The sequence below is a fragment of the Pseudopodoces humilis genome, chromosome 10 (assembly GCF_049639895.1).
Source record: "Pseudopodoces humilis isolate 2021_Gansu_Grassland_sample_001 chromosome 10, ASM4963989v1, whole genome shotgun sequence".
In the NCBI taxonomy this organism is placed as follows: domain Eukaryota; kingdom Metazoa; phylum Chordata; class Aves; order Passeriformes; family Paridae; genus Pseudopodoces; species Pseudopodoces humilis.
The window spans coordinates 28347838-28370880 of record NC_142209.1 but is presented as its reverse complement, the minus strand read 5'-3'; the positions used below and the strand labels follow the sequence as shown (position 1 = coordinate 28370880).

General features: G+C 38.8%; 1 protein-coding gene across 1 annotated transcript; it reads left to right on the top strand.

Annotated features, from left to right (window-relative positions):
- Positions 1 to 1655: 1655 nt before the first annotated feature.
- On the top strand, positions 1656 to 18656 carry OMA1 (OMA1 zinc metallopeptidase). The gene is made up of 9 exons (XM_005521204.3): positions 1656 to 1776; positions 2504 to 3026; positions 3396 to 3624; positions 4088 to 4261; positions 4345 to 4452; positions 5690 to 5818; positions 9261 to 9335; positions 10972 to 11121; positions 17222 to 18656. Exons 2-9 carry the CDS (start codon positions 2524 to 2526, stop codon positions 17438 to 17440), a joined length of 1587 nt encoding a protein of 528 aa, XP_005521261.2. The 5' UTR covers positions 1656 to 1776; positions 2504 to 2523; the 3' UTR covers positions 17441 to 18656.
- The last annotated feature ends 4387 nt before the right edge of the window (positions 18657 to 23043 follow it).

Here is a 23043-nt window from a genome sequence, read left to right as displayed (position 1 = left end):
TAAAGGAATTGTGTCAGAGGAAATTATAAGATTATCACTAAATAAAGTTCCTTCTTGGCTTGAAGTACAACAACTGGTCACTACGTATTTCCCTTGTCAATGAACATCAATGCTTAAGAACTGTCCCAGGAGGGCTCTGGTAATAAAAAAACGTTCGAATAAGGAGTACCTCAACAAACACTAAACAATACGCAGCTGTGCTCATTCACAGAGGATGTGGCTCTGGAAGCAAAGATTTGTGTTTCTTTACCTTCCACAACGACAGGGCCTCTATTTACATTCAAGACACTAGGGCTTATGTGCAGCCTGCACAGCCCTGCCATTACCACACATCCCAGCCTCACCCTCCCTCAGCAAATAACCTGTTTTTCATGTTACATCGCTCCAGATGTACTTGTCAGCCAGAGGAGTAAGACAAGAGCTACACGTTAAGTTAGCAGTTTGCCATTTTCTTGGGAAAAACATCACCCATGCTCCTACCACGGCAGCAGATCTGACTGCTCCCTGCCCAGGAGTGTCACCAGCCCTTTGGCAGCAGGAACCACTTCCCATGTCAGGTCCCCAAAAACAGAATTGCAGCATCAGTCAGGTTGGAAAAGACCCCTGAGATCATCGAGTCCAACCTGTGACAGATCCCAGCCTTGTCAACCAGCTCAGAGCACTGAGTGCCACATCCAGTCGTTCCTTGAACCCCTCCTTGGGCAGCCCACTCCAATGTTTAGTCATCTTTTCTGTGAGAAAATTGATCTTCATGTCCAACCTGAACTTCCCTTGGCACAACTTGAGGCCATTTTGTCGTGTCGTGGCACTTGTTACTTGGGAGAAAGACTGACCCACACCTGGCTCCAAATTACTTTCAGGGAGTTGTTAAAGTGAGAAGGTCCCGACTCAGGGCCGCTCTCAGCCACATGAGGTTGTTGCCCACAAAATGGGATTGTTACCCAGTGTGCAACAAGGCAATAATTACACACTTGAGATACTTTTATTTCAGAAGTGCACTCCAGTTCTCAAGAGTCCACAAATCAAGCAGGACCACCAGACTTTTCTGACCTTTATTTATATGCAGGAATTCATAGTTAGTAACTTTCCAAGCACAGCCCTTCTATTATGATTGTGTACTAATTTACATACAAGTTACAAAGCCCCACCTGACTTCTATACATGCTCAGGGAAAGGGTCTTCACTTGGGCAGGGTCTTTTTAACTTATAGGTATTATTTTTATTATTATAATGATTATAGTTCAGCTATAGGGTACACAAACTTTGAGTACTCTGACGAGTAGCAATGTATACATAGATATACATCGAAACCTTGATTTGCTACATCCTTAAACCTCCTTAGTTCCCGGATGTCTTTGACTGGGGGAAGCTGGCTGCTGCCTCTTCCACTGATTTAGGCTTGAAAGCATGCAAAGATCTTACATCACAGAACAATCAAAGAACGCCCTGATTTAAAATAATCCTGACATATTCCGCATTTTACAACCACATGACACGGAAACACCGCGGGCAATGCCAGGGTTAAGGCGCCCAGGAGAGAGGGCTATGCGCCTGATGAGGGGCGCTCCTGCTCCCCGCGCTGCTACAAAATGGCGGGCGCCGCCTGAGGGGAGCGGCGGGAACGGGAACCGCGGCGGCCCCGCCTGAGAGAAGGGACGCGGGGCCCCGGCGGCCGCTGCAGCGGCGCCCGTTCCGCCTCCCGCTATCCGCCCTGGCTCCGTATCGACACCGGCTCCGCGGTCCGGCCCCTCCGCCGCCCCGCCGCCTTCCGCGGTGGTGAGTAGGGGAGCCCGGTGGAGGAGGTCGTTCCCTGTCCCTGGGACGCGCAGCTGTGAGGCGGCCGGAGCTGTCCCCCGCCTCCCCGCCCGCCATTACCCGGGCGGGCGCCTCACAGTGACTCGTCTCCCTCATTCCCCACTCCCGGCTCCTCACATCAGCCACGAAAATCGCGGTTATCCACGAGGGTAGTGGGGTTGGGGGAGAAGCAGATGCCGCGATCGGAGCCAGAGGGTGAAAAGGACGGCGGCAGGGCCCCTCGGGTGGGAGGGCCCGAGTCTTGTCCGTGCCAAGGCATTTCCATGTCCGTGAGCCAGAGGCTCCCGGCTGGCGGAGACTTGGTTCGTACGAGCAATGTGCTCACAGATCCTGGTTTTCTCATATAGAGGAATGGCATCGGTGGGCAGCAGCCCAGCGTGGAAAGGTGATGACCTGCAAGAGACACCTCCAGTCACTCTGGTCTGGGGATAATAAAAGGAGAAAAATTAATCACACCTTGTTTTATTCTCATTGATGCAAGATACTGATATTTTTCACAGTTGGAAGCAGATTGATGTCTTACAACTGTAACCAAATGCAGTTGTGGCTGTGACCTTTTTTTGTGTAATGCAGATGTTGATAAACTAATACATACTATTCTTGGGGGAAAATGAAATAACGATGCAGAGTTTCTTGTTTGGGTGGGCTTCTTAATACCAGTCTGCTCTTTTTTCCCCCTTTGTTTCAGGGCAACCAACCAAAGAAGTTATGAATATCATCTGTGGTCTAAAGCTGCCGGGCAGGAACTGTATTTTGTCTCATTTGGCTTTTTTGTGCAAGCAGGGGAAATGCAATAATCTCTCTAGGTCCTACTCAGAATGGTGCCGAACTCAGGGTAACAGAAATAGATGCCAATGGTTGGATTTCAGTGGAAATGCTAGAAACTGTTTTTTGACTGGGAATCCTGAGTTCTATAGAAACATCATTGGTAAAGGACTGAGATGCCTTTTGGATATCCCACATACAGAAGTGTACAGGAATGCACACCATAGTTTGGGAAGGTTTTGCTCCCAGTCTTCTCAGTCCCTGACGGAGAAGATCCAATCCTTCCAGATCAGTTCTGTAGGGCAACCTCCATGTCACTTTCCTGCCTGGAACATTCAGATCAACAGGTCTTTTCACACATCACCATCACTGCAGGCTGCACCAGTTCCTCTTTTCTGGATTATTGTGAAGCCAGCTCAGAAGTTATTTGCCATCATTCTTGGCAGGTAAAATACTGTGTTACTTTCCTCTCAGTGCAAGAACCATCAGGCAAAGTGGGAAAGATGGCAGGTGTGTTTGTAGTGCTGTTTGACTGACGGTTTGCTCAACAAGAGGATTTTTTTTCCTGTTATCAGAGGTGCTAGATATATTTTTTTGCTCTTTTCCTTCTCATTTACATGTGGTAGAGGGAGATGAACCAAGACACTATGAGGCATTCTTTCTTCTCCTGTGGGAGGGAAGAAATGCAAGTGGGGTGGAAGCCAATTACAGTATAAGCCCTATAAGATCCTACCTGACATGAGGCTGTAATAGAAAAAACAACAACAAATCCCTTTTCAACTATGTCCTATGTTAGCACTGTTTCTGTCTTACAGGAGCATAAGGAATTGGTGGAAGGCACTTCCTCCTAATAAAAGGGAACTCTTCAAAGAAAGTGCAAGAAAAAACAAATGGAAGATCCTGCTGGGTGTCAGCAGTTTAGGAGTCGTGTTTGTCATGTTTTATTTTACCCACTTGGAGGAGACACCCATCACTGGGCGAGCTCGACTGTTGGTGTTTGGCAAAGAGCATTTTAGGGAACTGTCACAGATGGAATATGATATGGTAAGATTTTTAGATAAGAAACTGAAAGTACTCAAAAACTGTTGCTTTTTTTAGTGATGAGGTGGTCCTGTTAATGAGATGGGCAAACAAACCTTGTAGTGTCCTCAATGAGTTTTGAACTTCATGCTCAGAACCCTGTATAGTCCCTTCATCTGTTACCTCCTCCTCTTGTTCCCATCCTTTTTCAGAATTCCCTTTCCATATGCAGCACATGGTTACAGCATAATGGTTACAAAGCACATAACATGCACATAGCAAACATTCTTAACTATTTCTGGTCCATTGAATTAGTCCCTGAAATTTTGATTTCTGTGATTTCCTGTTTTAAAGTGAAACCTGATAAGCCATATCCAAATGTATCCATATTCCCGTCTGTCAGAGAACAAGTACAAGAATATTTTCAAATTACGTTTTATATACATTTGTCCATCTTAAAAATTAGGACCAATGAATTCTTTTTCAGTGGATGGAGCAGTTCAAAAATCAAATGTTACCTGAGACAGATGCACGCTACCAGGTCGTGGAGAGAGTTGTTGGGCATTTGTCTGAAAGCAACAAGGATGTCCCCCAAGTCTCAGCTCTCAAGTGGGTTATCCATGTGGTGGATGAACCAGGTGTAAATGCTTTTGTGCTTCCAGTAAGTTGTATACCATATGAAAAATTAATAGTATTGAAACAGCACTTGATATATCTCCCACTTAATTTTTATTCTCTTTGCAGAATGGTCAAGTGTTTGTTTTTACTGGGTTACTGGATGCAGTTTCCGATATTCATCAGCTGTCATTTATTTTAGGACATGAAATAGCTCATGCTGTGCTGGAACATGCAGTAAGTCTTTAAAGAAAGCTGTCTAATATTCTTAAATTATTAATTCTAATTACTCTAGTTATGATTTTCCCTATCATTACCAACCAAGTTTTCAGTGTGACTCTATGTAATTAATGCAAAATTGAGTTTGAAATGAGTAGTCTGTTGCAGTAGATCCTTATTATTCATGTAGTACTTAATAACTGTCAGAAGACCTGTAGTAGTCCCTGTTAACACAAAGGCTGCCAGGGCTTTATTCACAGCTGTACAGGTGGATTATGACTCACTTCCAAGAGCCATTTAGAACTTGCTCTGCAGATCCCTCTCTAACAGCACAGACAAAAAGAACTGGAGGTACTCAGCAACTCTGTTACTCCTAAAATTGTTAATACCTGCAGAAGTGGATACACTTTTTGAAAGTATCTTTGAATACTTGCTACTGTTATTATTGTAGCACACAGTTTTAGAATGTCAAATTTGAGAATACCCAGAGCTTCATTCTTATATGATTTTGGGTGAGCAACAGTTCACATCATGGTTTCTTGGCCTTGGTTCAGCCAACCAACCTTTCAAACTTCTAAAAAAATGTTTCTGATAATAAAAAAGGACTTAACTTGTTTGAATGGAATCTGTGTCACCCAGCTGGCACAGAGAGAAGTATTGCATGATCCTTGTAAATGCTCTGATCAATTTGTTGCAATGTCAAATACAGCTCTGGAAAACAGAATAATATCTTGGATTCTGAACTTAAAGGAAAGCAGCAGAAAATAAAAGATAAATACATAATGCATACTGTCCCCTTATCCCATTAGTGATCCTCAGTGATGTCTTATCTCTTCTCAAATTAATGTAAAGAACAGTCTTTGAGCTCTTTTTGTAGATTTTTCATTTGCACTGAGGTGTTTCATGGCCTTTTTACTGAAGAACTTTTTCTGCTTGTTGCCTCCATCCTACCTCAAGCTTTGAATCTCTTGGAGAGGCTGATAGGCAGAGTGTATAGGTTCCAGCTGTATTTATGCAGCTTATGTGAATTCTGGCCTGAAAGTAGCTTGTATCCAACTGGAGATTTTTATTTTTTTTTATTTTTTTTTTTTCTGGTACGAGTAGAGAATGTTGTGCTTGCCCTGTTCCTGTGGCTCTACAGGGAAAAAAAACCCAACAAACCCAAATCAGTGATTTTTAAAGTTTCCAAATTCTGTTATGTTCTGAAGAAATGTCAGACAGTGAGGCATGAAAATGGGACAATTTCTGTTTGCAGGCAGAGAAAGCCAGCCTGGTTCACTTCTTGGATTTTCTCTCACTCATCTTTCTCACTATGATTTGGGCCATCTGTCCTCGTGATAGTTTGGCAGTTGTTGGCCAGTGGATTCAGAGCAAATTGCAGGAGGTAAGACTGACGTTTTCTATTGTCCTTCCTGATTTCCTTGGAAAGATATTTTTGATCTTTTGCTACACTAAATAGTAAGTTTGGGGGAAAAGGCAAGAGGCAAAACATAAGCAAAAATTAATATTTGGTTCTGTTATGGAATGAGAGATGTTTTTATTAATGTGATTCTGCTTTAGTTGATGCTGATTTTCATTTGTCATGTTGAAGAACTTTGGGTTTCCCTAAATGACTGGATTTAGTTGCACAGGCTGCAGGAACCTGCTTGCTAATTAAGACAGATGATTGTCTTTTAGAAAGGTAACTTGCCCTTTAAAGTTGTCTATGGTAAAATGCCACATTTTTATTTTAAGTAGTTGTTAAATTCTTCCTAAACCAAATAAAATATATGGAATTTGTAAAATATATTGTTAGTGGTAAGAATGGTTTCCAAGATTAAAAAATTGAGAATCTAAGCACCCTTTATATAAACCATGCTATCGTGCAAGTTACTAAAATAATCATTTCAGACAGAAAATATTTCAGCAAAGTAAAATTTAGAGGCTTTCTGGTGCCAGTTTTCTTCAGCAGTTTAATTTACTCTCTGGACAGTCACTGATCCATTTATTTTTAAAAAAATATGGTTTTTAAATAGAAATTTGCTTAGATCATAAAACTGGAATCTGAATTAAAATGAAAGATCTCTTCGATTTCTTTGACTTGATGCTTTTCCTGAGATTTCCCCCAGTTCGTCAAAAACATGAAATTAAACATAACCAATCTGTTTTGGTAGTTCTTATGCTAATGGGTAGATGTGTGGATTCTGAACATAAATTATCTCTAAAGAGCTTGGATATTTGCACAAGTAGCTAAGAAACCAATACATTGGTGAATGCTAGCCAGCATTTTGAAGAGCTGAATTTGGCAAAAACAAAGTGTGAACGAATCCTGAGACTGCTCATAATTTAGACAGCAAGATTCAACTCCCTGTCAGCATCTCTTCTCCTCCCCACAGAGAATGGGTATTTTGGCATCATGGATTGGAACTGTGCTTTAGATTGGAAAGGGAATCTGGGTTTAAACTCCAAGTCCTGTGCAAAGGAAGCATCATCTATGGGATACTGTCCTGGTTTAAAAGGCTGATCAAACTCCAGTAATGTTGAAGTGATAAATACTTGCAAAGCTTTCGTCCCATAGACTGAAGAAGCTGAATAGAAAATTTAGTTTTTTTAGTCACCCAGGAGTGCAGTGTCTGTTTCCCTTATTCAGTATTTGCCTGTTGTGCTTACATGGAAGTGAATCGTTCTGCACATTTTCTCAGGATGTTCCTCTTCTTCTATAACTGTATTTTGCTTTTTAAAGCTTTAGCATCCCATTCTGTGAAAGGGTTACTTAAGCCATGCTGTGGTACTTGCTTCAGTTTCAATATTTGTTTTTCCCTTATGTCCTTAGAGGCTTGACTTTTTGACCTGCCGACTATTGTGTATTTTTTATTATTGACTCTAAGTGTTTTCCAGTGATCCTTTGTAGGCCTTTGGGCATGTGAACTCCAGTTCTGCCTTTGCCCCAAAGCTAATGGGTTTTCTTTCCTTAATAAATTGTTAACTTTTCTTATGACATTTATTTGGGGTTGTTCCTTAAACATGTATTTCTGCACTGAAGCATATTGACTTTGTTATAGAGCAGCAGTTATTTTATATGGGAACTAAAGCCTAGGAGTTATTCTTGGAATAACACCTAGCACGACTGAGTTTTACTCATGCCCCACACACCAGTATGTACAGGTGCAGTACTTCATACCCTTTTCTTGTCCACCTCACACTATAAGATTTATATTTCATGTGAAAACTGGTGATTTTGGGTAGTCAACATCCCTGGAACTCCCTTTTCTTCAACATACACAGGCAGCTCTGATAATTGATTTGAAAAATCAATTGAAAATCCATCATCTTTTTTGTTTCCAATTTCTGACAAGGATTTTAGATCAGAGTTTGAAATTCTAATTTTTCATTCCAGCACATTCACAAAAAATTTTTTAAACTATTTCATTTTTGAGTAGCTGATGAATACCACTGTATGTTAGATACCTCAGGATTCTTTTACCAGGTTACCAATCTAATTTTCCTGTCTAAAAAATGTTTAATAATTAATCAAATAGTTTATCTGTCTAACTAGGAAATGGTGCTATGGGAATATATGACAGACTAGCCAAGGGTTTCTTTGCTGTTTAGTGAATATATGTGTACCAACAGACCTAGAGCACTTTTCAAGGCAATAAAAACATGTATTCCACTTCAAGGAATTACTTTATCATCAGAGGATTTAAAAAATATATTTATAATTGCAGTGTTTAAGGTCTGTATGGAAACTAAGGATTTAGAGAGTGACTTGATCTCTGCTTAATTCTAAACCAGCATGTTTGACTTTTAAAGGCAAAGTTTAGTTGGCTTCTATTTTTGACTTTAGAAAGAAAAATTATCAGTACTACTTTGGAAAACAGCAAAAAGTTACAACTACCTTTATTTACTCAGGGGACTGGACCACTTCTTTGGTGCTCTTAATTTCAAACTGGTTTGTGGTTTATTGTCTGGTTTTTGGTGGTTTTTTCCCCTGAAACTTTTAAGGAGGACAAATTTCTATAGCCAGATAAAGAGCCGATAAAACCTTTTTGAGCTGATAAACCTTTCTCTCTTCTCTAACCTTGCACATTTGCCATTCTTCAGTTCACATTTCCTAATGGATGACTAAACCAGGATGTTGTGACAGATTCCTTATCTCTGCAGGAGCAGGCTGTTTAAACAAGTCCTGATTTGCATTTACTATAAGGTGACAGACTAGGGTAAGGCTGTCCAAATCTACATTTGAGAAAACCACCACTGTCTCTTAGTGTGTGTTAATGCTCTAGAAAAATGGGAGACGAGTTTGGTCAGCTTTATGTCTTCTAGTTTGATTTCTCAAGGGCAATTTGCAGCTTGTGTTCGGGACAGTCATGGCAAAGGAGTGATTTCTGCATGCAAATATTTATGGCTATATTCCGTATTATGGACAGTTTGCCATAAAAAATAAATGTTACCAGGCTGAAAGACATCATAAAAATTTAGGGAACCACTGGAATTTTTTACATACAGCTGCTGCAAGAAAAATCTTAATGTCAGTGAAAGAGTGAAGTGAAAAAAATCAGGTGAAAAGTTGGTATTTAGCTTTCAGTTGCTGCAAAATGAGATTGGCTGCTGAGAGTGCCCATGAAAATATATCTAATTTGAATTAATTTCAACTGAATACAGGATCAATGAGTTACATATAAAGGAATTAGAGATTATATTAAGAAAATTAATACTGATCACATGCAATGTGAGCATGATAGATAAACCCCACTTCTTATGAGAAGGTTAAAAGACAGCTCTGAAACTCTATCTTTGTACACATTCCAAACCAAGGAACAGGACTTTGATGCATTTCTTTGCAGTTCATGTTTGATAGACCCTACAGCAGAACCCTGGAGGCTGAAGCTGATAAAGTGGGACTTCAGTTTGCTGCAAAGGTAACTACAACTGATTTTTTTTTATTAGCAATAGAAATAAAATTAGCAAAAAAATAAGTACCAGACATTTTTCAGTTTCTGTTACAATCAGAGGGAGTTTTATTTTTCATATGGAGGAAAACTGTAAGTTTTTGAAGAGATGTAGTTTTACGAAGTGGTGGGAAATAAAATAGTTTTTAGGGAAAGACAAAGTCATTCTGGCTAATCATATGTAATAATATTGAAGTGTGTAAAGTTGTGCATTACCTGCACAGTCTCCTTTCTGTGTAGTTTATTGCTATTAGAAGAAAAGTCCATGTATTTAGAAACAGGAGAACTCTAAATAGGGATCTTCCATAAGTAGGATTTAATTATATGCTAAGATTTAAAGATTTAAGCTAAATACAGCCATAACAACAATACAGCTTTGCTGCAGACAAAAATTTGGTCAGAAGCTGCTCAGTATTTTTTCATAGTTTATTTTTTCAGTTACTTTTTTTCCCCTGTAGAATTTAATTCTATATTAAAGGAACTGAACCAACTCTTTGATTCCTGGCTAAGTGCTGTAGACTTAGGTGTGAGATTCCAGTGAGAGCAGCACCATCTAGTGTTAATATTTCATAAGCAAAATTTCCGTTTAATAAATATTAATGTTTCTTTAAGGAAGGGTTTATAAATTAACTTTGATTCTGGGATTAAAACTGCATTTGTAATTTGAAGTTGTCTAAGGGAGTGACACAATCCATTAAAAAAAATGTAATTGCTGTGTTTGTGCTCACTGCTTTCTAATGCTGAAAAAGTAGGGCCAGATGAGAAAGAAATAAGTGAAGTGACATATGAGCATTTCTCTGCTTGTGCAGATAACTTTTTTATAATAATAATTTAAATAAATAAATTCAAAGGATAAAGCACCACATCCATTCCCAGGATGGGTAATGGGAAGAATTTTCTTATCTGCTGACGACTTGTCCCTTTTTTCTCTTTGCAAATAAAAGTCAGTGTAAGAAATCTTATTTATTTTTCTTCTCTACTTAAATATAGAAATAGAGAAGTCTGTGGTGATACACAAAAGTAATTCTAAAAGTTACTGTTCTATGACTTTCTATGGTTAAATATATGCTTCTTGAAGAGAGTCAGGAATTCTACAGAATTACTGTTTTATTGTGTCATGGATTCCACAGATCACCCACGAAAGGCCATGTAATCAATTACAGGAAAACATATCCAGTTACTTTTAGGTTTAAGTATGAATTTTTGTATTTTTGTCAGTATTTTTAACTCTCAATTTTGTCCTATAAATTTGCCTAAATCTGTGGAGATGATTAATTTGTTTTAGTAAATATAACTTAAAATTTGCAGCTGAGCTTTCTTTTTAAAGAGCAAGTATATGCCAGAAATGGTAAACCTTTTCTTTCTCCTGAATTTTCTTAATTCAGGTGTAAGTTTTTTAAGGCACAGTTGTTAAAAGGAATAGCTCCAGAATTTTTTGTTACTTTTAGGTACTTTGGAACAGCTTTTTCCTGTCAGGTATGAGGACCATCTAAACAAGCTTTAGAGACTTAAAATTTAAGATGTCTCTTGTAATTCAGTATCAATTAGACTGTACATTTATTGCTTTAAACATACAGTGGTGTTTCCATTTCCCTTCTGTTCACAGGCTTGTGTGGATGTCAGAGCCAGCAGTGTCTTTTGGCAGCAGATGGAATTGGCAGAAACCATTCAGGGGCAGCCCAAGCTGCCAGAGTGGCTCTCCACACACCCTTCCCATGAAAACAGAGCCGAGCACTTGGACCGCCTCATCCCAGAGGTGAGCAGGGCTCAGGGAAGTGTCTTTTCCTCTTAGGAAAGTTGCCAAAAGTAGTTTCATATTAATTAATTAATTAATTAGCTGCTTTGGTATTGATTCGCAATTTACTCTGATAGCACCATGCATATCCTTACAGAAATTCTCCATTGCAAAGCTTTCAAGCTTAAATGTTTTATTAAATGAGGAAAAGGTAAGATAACACAAACAAAATGTAACTATATTTCAAGTGGTTTTGTTTTCTTTTTCTGATTTTTGATCAAAGTGTCATAGTTTTGCTTTTGAATGGCCTTTTGATATAGATGTGACAGTGTCACAGGTCTTATTCACTCTTTATTTTTTTGCCATTTTGGGCAGGCAGTTTTTAAGTTGGATCCCTACATTTTCTTGTCTTCTCTTGCTTTTGTAGCAAAAAAAAAAAAAATAAAATAGAGTGTTAAAGCACTCCACTGTGACATTGTTTTTCAGCAAGCTAAACTGTGTTTGGAAATACCCTTTTTTATAGCCAGCTAGTAATTTCTTTTTTTCTTTTTTATAAACTCTGTCACTTTAAGTCTTTCTCACTTTCAAACTGTAAAGAAACTGAAGATTTATTTGTAGAGGGAGCACTAAAATGTTGAGGTGTTTGCTGACTTCATAGGAGCAAAAAAGAGTTTCATGAATCCTTTGATGAGAATGAATACAGTAAATATTCTAAATGATGGCATAAATCAAAGTCAGCATTAGAGGTAGGAGGCTGGAGAGCGGCTAGACTGAATATTTCAAATTAATATACAGAAAGTCTGTACTTTGCAGAAGCAGGCTGGGAGAATGTTTTTGATGGATTTTCTAACTCATTTGAGCAGCTGAATAGAAAATGATTTTTTGTTGTGGAGCCTCAGTTTTACCTAGATTGAACATAAAGGGTTCAGGATCGTTTATTTTCATATAGTTGTTGACTGGCTTATAAAGAGGTAATGAAGTAAATTACTTCTTATGTTCTACCCCAGGCCTGAGCAAATAAGTTAAATAACTGAGCAACTGTGTAGAACTGTTATTTCTGTCTCATCTCTCGTAGTTTAGCAGGTGGAGCAAACCTCATCTTTTTACAGCTACTCTCACTTCCAAGAGCAGTGGAGGCTGGAAAGATCTTTCAAAAGATAATTGAGGGGAGATGTTTTTGTTTGCCTTTTACCTTAAGCATTCTTTGGAATGGGATGAGCAATCAGGGGCTGAAGGCTTCCTGTTTTTAGCAAGTTCACAAGACAAGTGAGGTTGGCACTACAAAAGTGCAACAAAGATGAAAGAAAATGTGTAGAGGAGGCTTCTTGTCTGAAGCATTGGCTCCCCTTCTTTTGGAGCTGCTGCCTTCAGGCTGAATTACAGGCATGGAAAGGGAATCCCTGGCTTTTACTGTTGCTCAGTATCAGCCCCATTTTGTTTCATTGTTTGTGTGCTTTGAGCTCTTTCAAACAGCATGTTTACCAGATATTAATTGCCATTAGATACTCAGAGCCCAGGAGAGAAGCCAGATTATCAAAAAAGGCCATTTCATCTCAAGTATCTCTCTGTGAAGAAACTGGTACTTCTTAAGACTCAGTGCTAGATCCATCATGAGCATTATTGGGTTTCATATGCTTCTGGTTTTGGAGCTGAAGTAGTTTTCAGGACAATACATCTCTTATTAGACCAGCTACTATGGCTGGGACAAATAGGGACAAGCTTTTGGACTTCTCTAATGTTTCTCTACAGACTTTAAGCAGGTTCACAATAAGATGTGGTCATATAAAGTGAGAATTTTTCTTCGGGTAATGAAATGTCACATCTCAATGAGATGACAGAACAGTCTCAGGAAGTGTAAATTAAAGGGGAACTATCTCAGGGACCCCTTTCAAGTAATGAAAAGACTGAGAGCCAATCAAATGAGTGTTAAACATCTTGCATCTGGTTTTCTGAGCAAGTTGGAAGCTACAGCCATGCTGAGGAATCAGTGAACAAGAGACCTATAAGCAGTTACAAAGTGGTGCTGTCCTGGAAATGAAATAAAGTGAGGAAAAAGATTTGCTGTGTTTTCGAAGTATTCCCTCTCACACAGGGAGGTGTTTGGATTGTGAACCAGGAAAACAGAGTATATTCTTAAATAGGAAACTGAAATATCTTGGAATTCCTGCATGGAGGCTGGAGAGATGCATTTTATTTTCAGAAAAATAAATCTTAAACTAAGATTAGTAAGTAGTAGTAGTAGTAGTAAGGCGAGAGAATGACCATTGTTCTGGAGAGAGAGTCTGTGGGAGTGTAGTGCCAGAGAGAAGCTACAGAATCTTCTGGTTTACCTCAGTGTTTTATTTCCATGTTCTCTGACTTGCTACAGTGTCTGTTTCCAAGTGTGCTGCTCAAATGCAGCACTGTACATCAGTGGAAGCCTGAGCTAAACTGAATAAAGCAGAAGGTTATCTACTAAGCCTTGCCTGTGATACAAAAATTCATCTTGATGTGACATTTGCTTTTTTAGCATCATGTTGTTGGCTCAGATTCCATTTTTGATTTACTGTATCTTCTGTTTCCACTTTCTTGTGGAAATGCCATAGTGAGATCATTTAGAGACCAATAATAAGCTGGGATATATCAGTTGCACTGCTTGTCTTGTTAGGTCAGTTAATTTGTCAAAAAAGTTAATTTGTTTACTTTGGCAACACCTGTTTTTGTCAAATCCACATTGGCTGCTTATTATTTTTATTAATATTTGCGTAGTTAATACTTTTTCCTCTGCTGCCTTTTGATATGGGAGATACATTTATTTTCCTTCCTTTTCAAAAGTGGGTTGGTATATTTGCCCTTTGCTTATGATATGAACATTATTTCAGATAATTCTAGTACTAGAATGTGTTAATTAAGCCCTGTCAACATGGAAACAATAATAAAAACCACTGACCTGCATTTCTGTCCTCCCTAAAAAGTTACTAAATATTTTGTCACAATTTTTCTTTCCTATGCCAACATCAGTGGAAGATTGGAAGTATTAACATTATATATAAGCTGCTTTTCTTTTCTATCCAGTAAAGTCTATCAATTCCTTTAATCATCTTTTTACTGGTACTTCATTAAGACTGTAAGGGCTTGAGACCAGCTGGTAGTCTGGTGTCTGTGACAGTGTAAAGGATGAATATTGGGAGCTAAAAATTACTTATTTCTGTGTTTTTACAGAAGCTGGTAGGCTTTACATGAAGGTGATAGGATAAGGCAGATCTCCCTAATTCTTCTGCCTTCCCTCTCCCAAACATTGCAGGAGGTGACTGTATTGATAAGAAAAACAGCTTCACCTTTGTTACTTACAAGCAAAGGTTGGATGTTTTATTTGGGATCTCCTGAAGCAAGAAGCAGGCAGGTGGCTGCTCTGGCTGGAATGTATAGTTACAGCTGTCCTGAGCAGGGAGGTGACAAGTTAACATGGCTTTTCTTTCCGTATCTGTAGTTTTTCAGTAGCATGTGAGGTGATGGTGTGGAGTTAACTGCCTTCTACCCCCTTTGCACAGTTTTATGTCTAGCAAGAACTCAGACATCCACAGGGTAAAAATGTTTACTGGTTTTTATCTTTGCTGTTGGGACTTAAGGTGAGTGAAACCGTGGAAATAGGTCAGGCACTGTATAGCCAGGAAAACCCAGATACAAAATTGCTAAATTAGTTTGAAAGAGGATTATGTTGCCTTTTCCAGGATACAGTCTAAATCTTTATATTCCCATTTGCCTTGAATAACACTGCTTGACATTAATGCAGTCTTGCAGCAGTTTATGTTCTAGAAGAGAACAGGAGAAAACTCTTGGTTTGTCATAAACGTCAGTTTAGAAATTAATTGGTCACTGAAGCAGAAGAGTGTTCAGCAGTACAGTTACATTTGGTGACTACATGGACAAGTAGAAAAACAAGCTGTGAAAGCTTTAGTCATATTTTTTAAAACTTAGACAGGAACAATATTTCCATGCCTAATCCAGACATGTGTATTCAGTAATTTGAATTTTACATTTCAGAAACAACTGGAGAAACTCTTGCTACATTTTTGGACTGTGTCTTTTTGCAAAACCATGTATTAATTTTAAACTCTGTTTGTTTCTAGCCATTTACAGCAAACTCTATCAGTTCAGTGTAGTAAAGTTAGAGAAGAAATATGTTCTGGAATCTCCTTATACAAAAAAAATAAAAAATCGTTAAGAAGCTCTGCTCTTCTGTTTTAAAATCTGCTGTAGTAAGATGTTTCCCAAGTGCCTCCCATGGAAGAATATCAAAGTGTTTCAAAATGATTGGCAAATACTTATGCAGAGCTGTATTGGAATATTTGATCTGATGTTTCAGACAAAGCTAGTGGATATAAAGCAGATTAAAAAATTCTGTTCTGTCTACAATGCAATGCTAGGACTGCTATGAAAACTGTTTTATTTTCTTCTTCCTCATTAGTTCATCTAGAACAAATTAATGAACGTGTTTTCTGCTGACATTCCCAAGTTCTGGCCAGAGGGCACCTGGCTACAACTCAGGACAGGTCTGGCCGTTGCTTTTCAAGAATATGTGGTTATGAAGTGGAATAAAATGTACATTTGAACTGGTTTTTCTATGAAAGGATTAAAAACAGAGCTGGATGTAAATCTGCCCATGTTTTATGCTGTTAATTGAGGCCAAGATAGATAATATTGAACCAATGTGACCATACCACAGTAAGCATTGATTAATGGTAACCATCAGACTCGTTTTGATCATGGTGTTTCATTTTGCAGATCTCGAAAAAGTAGTTCTCAGTGGAGATGTAGAACCCTCTAGAGTTCTACATGTAATATGTTGCTGTATGATACATAGGATCTACTTTTCTTAATTAGTTTAAATGAATTGTAGGAGGATCCATAGTTCTGTGGACAGCTGCTTACAAAGCACTGCATCAGTTGTTGTGTGCCAAACCCAGGAGCTGCCACTTGTCTTGTGTGGTCTAATTAAGGTATTTTCAGCTTTGTGACAATGAACACAACTTAAACATCCTTTAAAACAGCTGACTTTGAACAGGTCGGTATCAATTTCTCCACAGTGCCTTTGAGACTTGAGATTCATCCTCTGCCATACCTTGGGTTGCCAGCCAGGCAGGATGATCTGGGGGGAATGTGATTGTGCTAATGAATTTTGGTTCTGTGGGAGATTCTCTGGCTCCTTTGTGCCCCTACTTTCTTATTTGCAAAATGCAAGCATTGGTACTTACTCAGTGAACAGGACTAACTTAGTTTGGTCTCTTACTGATGATCTTTTTATCCAGAGAAATTGTTACATTATAAAGACATTATTTTCTCATGACATTATTTTCTCATAATACTTGGAAACTCTGAATACTCCAAATGCTTCTTGGAGATGAGCTCACTCGTGTAACAGGACTTTAACTACACTGATGAACCATCAGGATCTCTGTGCCAAACAGTTAAAAGCCCATTATGTTTTTGGAGATTTTTCCTCCTTTTTGGAGTCAGACATCTATATATAGTTACTTCAATAATAGAACATATCTGAGGAAGTAAATTCAGGGCCCTTTTTTTCTTGATGCAATCATTTTCATTTACATTTGAATGTAAATATAAATATAAAAATATGAAGCTGAGATGCAGTAATAGCCTGTGGGCTGGATACACCCCCACTTAATTAAGTGGATTTCCTGCTGGGATTTTTCTTCTTTCTGAGGCATTTTAGAATATGGATTGATTCAACATTTTTCTTCAAAGTAGCCTGAAAGGGCTACAAAAAGTTTAGTTTATATGCAAATGTAAATTCAAAGGTACTGATGTAGACAAGTACCACAGAAAACATTGGAGAACTTCCTGTCTAATTATGTTGTACTTTTTAGGGTATCCATTCTTGGAGATCAGTGTGAGAAAATAATTTCACTCTTCATTTTTCCCATTGCTTTATCATAATGCTACATTTTGTCACACAAATTCTTGGGTTTTGTTGAGAAATTGTTCAGTAACAATTCAGGCTCATTATTATACTAACCAATGTGCAAATGCAAACCTGACTGGAAAGCCAAAGTCACTGACTGAAACCTTCCCTGTTTTTCCTATTTGAATGAGCTTGATTTGTTTTCCTATGTGTTCACAGGCTCTTAAAATAAGAGAGAGCTGCAACTGCCCATCCCTTTCTGGACCAGATCCTCGCCTTATTTTCAGACTTAACATGCAACATCTCCTGGAATCATCTAAAGGTCGAGAAGCTCCAAATTCTACAAAGCAAGATCCCTCAAAACCAAAACTGGACTTTCCTCACACTCAAAAAGTGGAAGATATGCCAGTGACTTTTGCAGTTAAGCCCACAAACTGATGCCATTAATTTTCACTTTTTATGGAACCAGTGGTCCCTGAAGGTCTATCTTATAACACAAAATTGTCTTTGAACCATGAAGAAGATGTAGCCACTCAGATTCTCCATTTCTTTTATGTGATCTTTCACTCAAAGCAATAAGGAACCATGCCCACATAAGAAGAGCGGCGTGTTGGAGCAGAAAGTTTCTTATTCATTAAGAGTTACTAAAATAAATCACTTCTCAGGGGAAAGATAATCTCATACAATCCAGTCACACAGTGTAATTTTCAGCTTTATCAGGCTCACCTTGATCAGAGGACAGATGAGCCAGAAGCATCCCTAAAGCAGAGGGAAAAGTACAATTTTCATCACTTAAGTTGTCTGGTTTATCTTGCCATAATTTGGGTTAGATCTACTCAGCTTCATTTGAGAAATAATGAGAAGAGCTTACTGCCTGCTCCACATACAGGGTGTTTAAAAATATTAAGCTGAGAAGCGATAATAGCTATGGGCTAGATACACCCTCACTTAATTAGGTGGATTTACTGCTGGGATTTTGCTTCTTTCTGAGGCATTTTAGAATGTGGATTGATTCAACATTTTTCTTCAAAGTAACCTGAAAGGGTTACACCAAGTTCAGTTTAAAAAAAGGAGTGAAATAATTTTTGGAAGATTCTTCCTTCTGGAAGAAGCACTGAAAGAATCATGGTAGCACCAGATGCTTTACAAAAATGCCTCTTGTCTTTTTTAAATGATCAGGATGCCTCATCAGAGGGCAGTTTTTCTGCCACAACATTTGATTTGGATATATCCATTTGGATAGAAATTATTTGCTGATGTGGAGTATATTACACAGGAGACAAATACAAGGTTTCTTGGCTGCACAGCTTTTGCAGATGACTTTATCATGAAAGGCGACTTCTCTTTGAGAAACTGGCATTTAATGCTGAGCATCCCTCCCTTCCTGCATTCCCTCTCTCCCTCCCTCCATTCCTTCCCCTTGAAGCCACACTTTTTATACCCTGGAGACAAAAATGGACAATGTAGGTAAATCTCTGCCTTTCAGGATGGGTGACCCACTGTGCCCAGCATGTTAATCTCTGTTTGCACATGTTTGAATTGTCCTTGCTTTGCAGTTGATGGAAATACTGAAACGCTGATCTTTAAGGCAGATGTAGAAAGAGGTGGCAGTGAATGAAAATAAAAAAGGGAAATCCTGTTCCTTCATCTATTAGGATGTATTTGCTGTTATGTTTTTTGTTACTCATTTGATCAAAACAAAAATCTCTTTCATAAATGGTAGAGTCTTAGTTGAAGAAAACATTCAAAATATTTTAGAGCGTGTCCTAATTTGAAACATTCTTTTTCTATATGGAGAAGGGTAGACTTAATCATACTTCTTCAATTAAATTCAAATGCAAGCTTTTAAGAAGGAAAAAATAACCTATTCAGTGCTGTCAGTGGCTTTAGTTGGAAAAACAGATTGTGACACAGGTAATGCTTCAACTGACTTCAGTTGATGAAACCGAGTCCATTGAGAAACACCAGCAAGTCCCTTGTCTCTATTGAGGTAAGTTGATGTATGTGTAATGCTGATGATTCTAGGTCTAATTAGATAGGTCTAGATTGGCTGCATATTGCTTACAAGCTGTTTTTAAATCTCTGCTCAGTCCTGCTGGCAGGAGGCAGAAGGTCCAGCCTGACCATTATTCATCCATCCATTTTTATTCTTCGTGACAGGAGTTTTTGTAACAGACGCTCAGTGATGTGTTGCAGCATTTGGACATTGTCACCTGAAGGTAAACAGAAAAACACACCATTTAGATTTCCCTGTGGATCTCAGAGTTTATCCTGCAGCACCAAAACCCCAATGCTGCTGCCTCTCTCTTGCTCCAGTGTCAGAACTTGTTTCGTTATCCAGGGCTGCTGCTTGACATGCAACTGGATGCTTGTGTCTGGTAGAACTAAGGAGAACAAACAAGAGTTTTTATAGCATCTAGGATGAAGCATGAAACTACACAAATTTCATATTTCTGCTGTCTGAGTGACTGAACTACTCCACTTGAAGGCAGGAGATGCAATTCTCAAGTTCACCGAGTTTTTTTAAAATTTGTAAGTAAATAGTCTTGTAACCATGATCATGGTGATGTGAGAGAAAAGGTTTCAAGGGAGGGGTAATTGCTTATATTAGACTGACAAGGGGATTGTATTTTATTCCAACTATACTCATCCAATAAAACACACTCCTCTTTTTACAAACATATACACACACAAATATAAAGTGGACACACAACACACACAAGAGTTATGCCTCTACACTAGAACACTATATATTTAAATACTGTTTAAATTGTTTCAAATGTAGAGTTTTACATAGGATAGGATGCTGAAAATTTCAACTTCTCATTTACATTTTAATTCATCCCAAATACAGTGTATAAGAGGGAGTATAGTGGCTAAACTGAAATAAGCTAAGAGAGACCAGTAAAAATTCATCTGGATTTCCACCTCCAGTACTTTGTGTTGAACCTCACAGCTTCCTGCTGGAAGAGTCAATTCATGGTACAAATTTTACTCTTAATAGATTTACTGTGGAAATGTCGAGAGATTTTGTGAGCAGGAGAGGTGCATTCAAGGCAGACCTGCAATAAAAATGGATCCTTTTACCTTCTGGTTTATCAAGTTTATTCTTTTGTTTTGGTTAGGGTTTTTTTTTTTTCTTTAAACTTGAAATACAGGAGTGCCAGGAAAGCAAAGCAAACAGCTGTTAGAATGTTCTTTGTTCTCCAATTCTGTTTGTAGTCTCTAAAAGAGAACAATCCTGCAAGCTTGATACTTTTTTCATATATTATGTAGGCTTCCAGAGCTTTTTTTTTCTGGTGTGATGTTTGTATCTCAATACCTTGGTTGATAAACTACTTTCTCTTTAATAGTCTGTATAAGCTATTTTACAGTCATCCAGATTCTCTCTGGTGAAGATCTTTGTTTTTCCAGACCTTGGGAGCACTTGAAAGGGGAGTAGGATGATCACAAAGTGTGGTGATGGTAGAAGTGACAGGATGAGTTTCCTGTCAGCAGTACTGGCTGTTTTCTTTAGGTTTCCTGTCCATATTGCAGTGTGGGTTAAACACTCACAGGAAGGACTGATCTTAACAACCTGCATCTCTAAATCACCTGAAGCACCTCATAAATACAGTTTTTCCATAATACCTGCATAAAAGATCCTTCTAGCAGTTCTAGCTCAGTAAGATGGAGATTTTAGCCAAGCTCCAGTAAACTCAGTAAAAAATCAGAAGCAGAAACTTTCGCATTCCAAGCCATTCCTCAGCTTACAATGTTTGTGTGTGACCAAACCAGAGTCCTCACAGCAAATTGAAGTGATGGGCTTTTGGTGATCTCTGCATTTATAAGTTTGTCTCCTTTTAATGTCTATCTGCAGAGTTTGGAGGTGCCTCCTGCATACTTCACAAGGTTACAGTTATTTGTTCTTGATGTGATTATTTCTTAGCTACTTTCTCTTATGCATGAACAGCTTATTGTTTGCTCACTGCCCATCATCACTAAGAAACTGATGCCTACATCTCCTGACAGGCTGGTTATTTAAACTCAAAAAAAAAGTTTGGTCTCAAATTTGTGTTTCCACAACAAAACCAGGGATTGTTTTGTATATTTATTGTCGCATTAGCTGTCAGATAAAGCCATGTAAATGTTGGTTACAATTCCTTCTTTTCCATGCCCCAGCCCCACCTTTTCCTAGAGCTGCAGGTGTCTCTGCTGGAAACAGCAGGGCTGCTGAGAGAGGAATCAGGATAAGCAGAAGGGGCTCCTCACTGAGTTGAAGAGGAGATGGGGCTGGATGTTGTGCCTGTGATAACTTTATTGCTGGGGCTGACAATTGTTGGCAGGTCTGTAAAGAGAACTGACTGAGTGTCTCTGGTGTCGCTCACTGCTGCCTACACACATTGCAGCCATGCAGTCAGTAAATGTCCTCTTTGATCTCCTGAAGGCCCAGGCTGTGTGCCAAACCCAGGCCTAGCAGAATATTCCTGGCTCCCTTGTTCTGGCTGTGCTGGTTCAGGCCTGCTGCTCTTGGTACGAGCCTGGGGCTCTTGCCCTGATTTATGGACGTTTGCAGAGAATTGTTATCTCCAGCACATAAATTCATTATAACTATTAAACTAAGCTGAAATTGAACCTGTTGACCTGGAAGTGAATGGCTCCATAACATTTCATTAATCCTCTGAGATGTTTAATTCCTGCTAATTTGATATTTCAGATACAATCTTCTCTACAGATATCATGGCTTAATTAGTATACATTACATGATGTCTCTTCACAGTACAACGTGTACAGTATTTATCCACTAGAAAAGTAATTCAGTAGAGCTCAATTATAATACATTGACTAGAGCATAAAAGTTGAAAAGAGTATGTGCAGTAGTCATTATATTTTAAGCATAAACATTTTTCAAACAGTCTTCTGTTTGTTGATATCTACTGCCTTCTAAAAATGAGGGTCCTAAACATTTTGTTACAGCTTATTAAAATATTGACTGAGAACATTTTTTGGTCATACCACCAAAATCCATGCTCTAGAAATCTGTTTTGTAGCATTCAGCTTGCAAATCTTTTTAGCAAAGTCATCTGTGTGACAGTTCAGGACAGTGGTGCCAGCTGGGACTGCGGGGGACAAGCAAAGGGAAAGGTAATGGATCTTTGGAATGTGATCATTTTGCTACTTCCTTCCTGTGGAAAGTCAGTGGAGGCACAGATGGGAGGAAGCTCTTTAGTACCTGAATTTATATTGAACCAAACCACTCCCCCTCTGACCACTCTGCAATCTAAGATTTGAGTTAATTAAAATTATCTCTTTTTCCCTTGTAACATTCATCTATATTGTATATTTGAGCTCTAGAGAATCGGAGCTCCTTACTCCTGCCTGGGATACACTGTCAGATTTGTAATTCGTTTTTGCTGAGGGAATAAAGCAGTGTGAGTTTTCAGTCACCAGGTGGCGGCTGGGCTGCCCGAGCCGGGCTCAGGCCGATGGATGCAACACCCGCGGCTTTAGTCCGGATTCAGTAAATCATCCTTGCGATTTTCCCTCAGTACTAACGCCAGTGACTCCTCCTTAGAGTGAACTCGAAACATCGGGAGGACAAAATGAACGTATTAGGCTAGGATGTTCCTATTTTCTTCTCTAGATTTCTCTTTTTAGAGGAGGAAGGATAATGGAGAGAATAAGAGGTCAGCCAGACCTACTTGTTCAAGAGGAAAGAAATGGGAGGACTCTGATTTTGTTCTCTGGTCTCAATGCTCGGTGTTCTCTATCAAATTTTTCCACCCCCCATTCCATCTGAGGTATTTCTTGAACTAAGAGACTGAAGGGCAGTAATTGATCTTGATGTTTCAAGGAGTTGAATGTGTATCTCTTAGATTTCAGAGACTACCAGATATATGAAGAGCACCTTCAAATTCTGAGCCTGGAGAGGGTTTCTATGTATTGTTTAAGCACTTGAACAAAATGGCAGATGATCCTTAAAGTGCTCAAGACCTCAGCTAGTACCCTGTCTGGAGGGCTTTTACCCTCTCTTTTGCTGTATCCTCAGTTTTATCACCTTC

What these genes read in the sequence shown, in the direction of transcription:
- OMA1 (XM_005521204.3), top strand. Translation starts at nt 2,524, where the DNA reads ATGAATATCATCTGTGGTCTAAAGCTGCCGGGCAGGAACTGTATTTTG. An exon ending in CACAGATGGAATATGATATG is followed by an intron (nt 3,625 to 4,087) that starts GTAAGATTTTTA and finishes ATTCTTTTTCAG; the next exon opens with TGGATGGAGCAGTTCAAAAA. An exon ending in TTCAGAGCAAATTGCAGGAG is followed by an intron (nt 5,819 to 9,260) that starts GTAAGACTGACG and finishes ATTTCTTTGCAG; the next exon opens with TTCATGTTTGATAGACCCTA.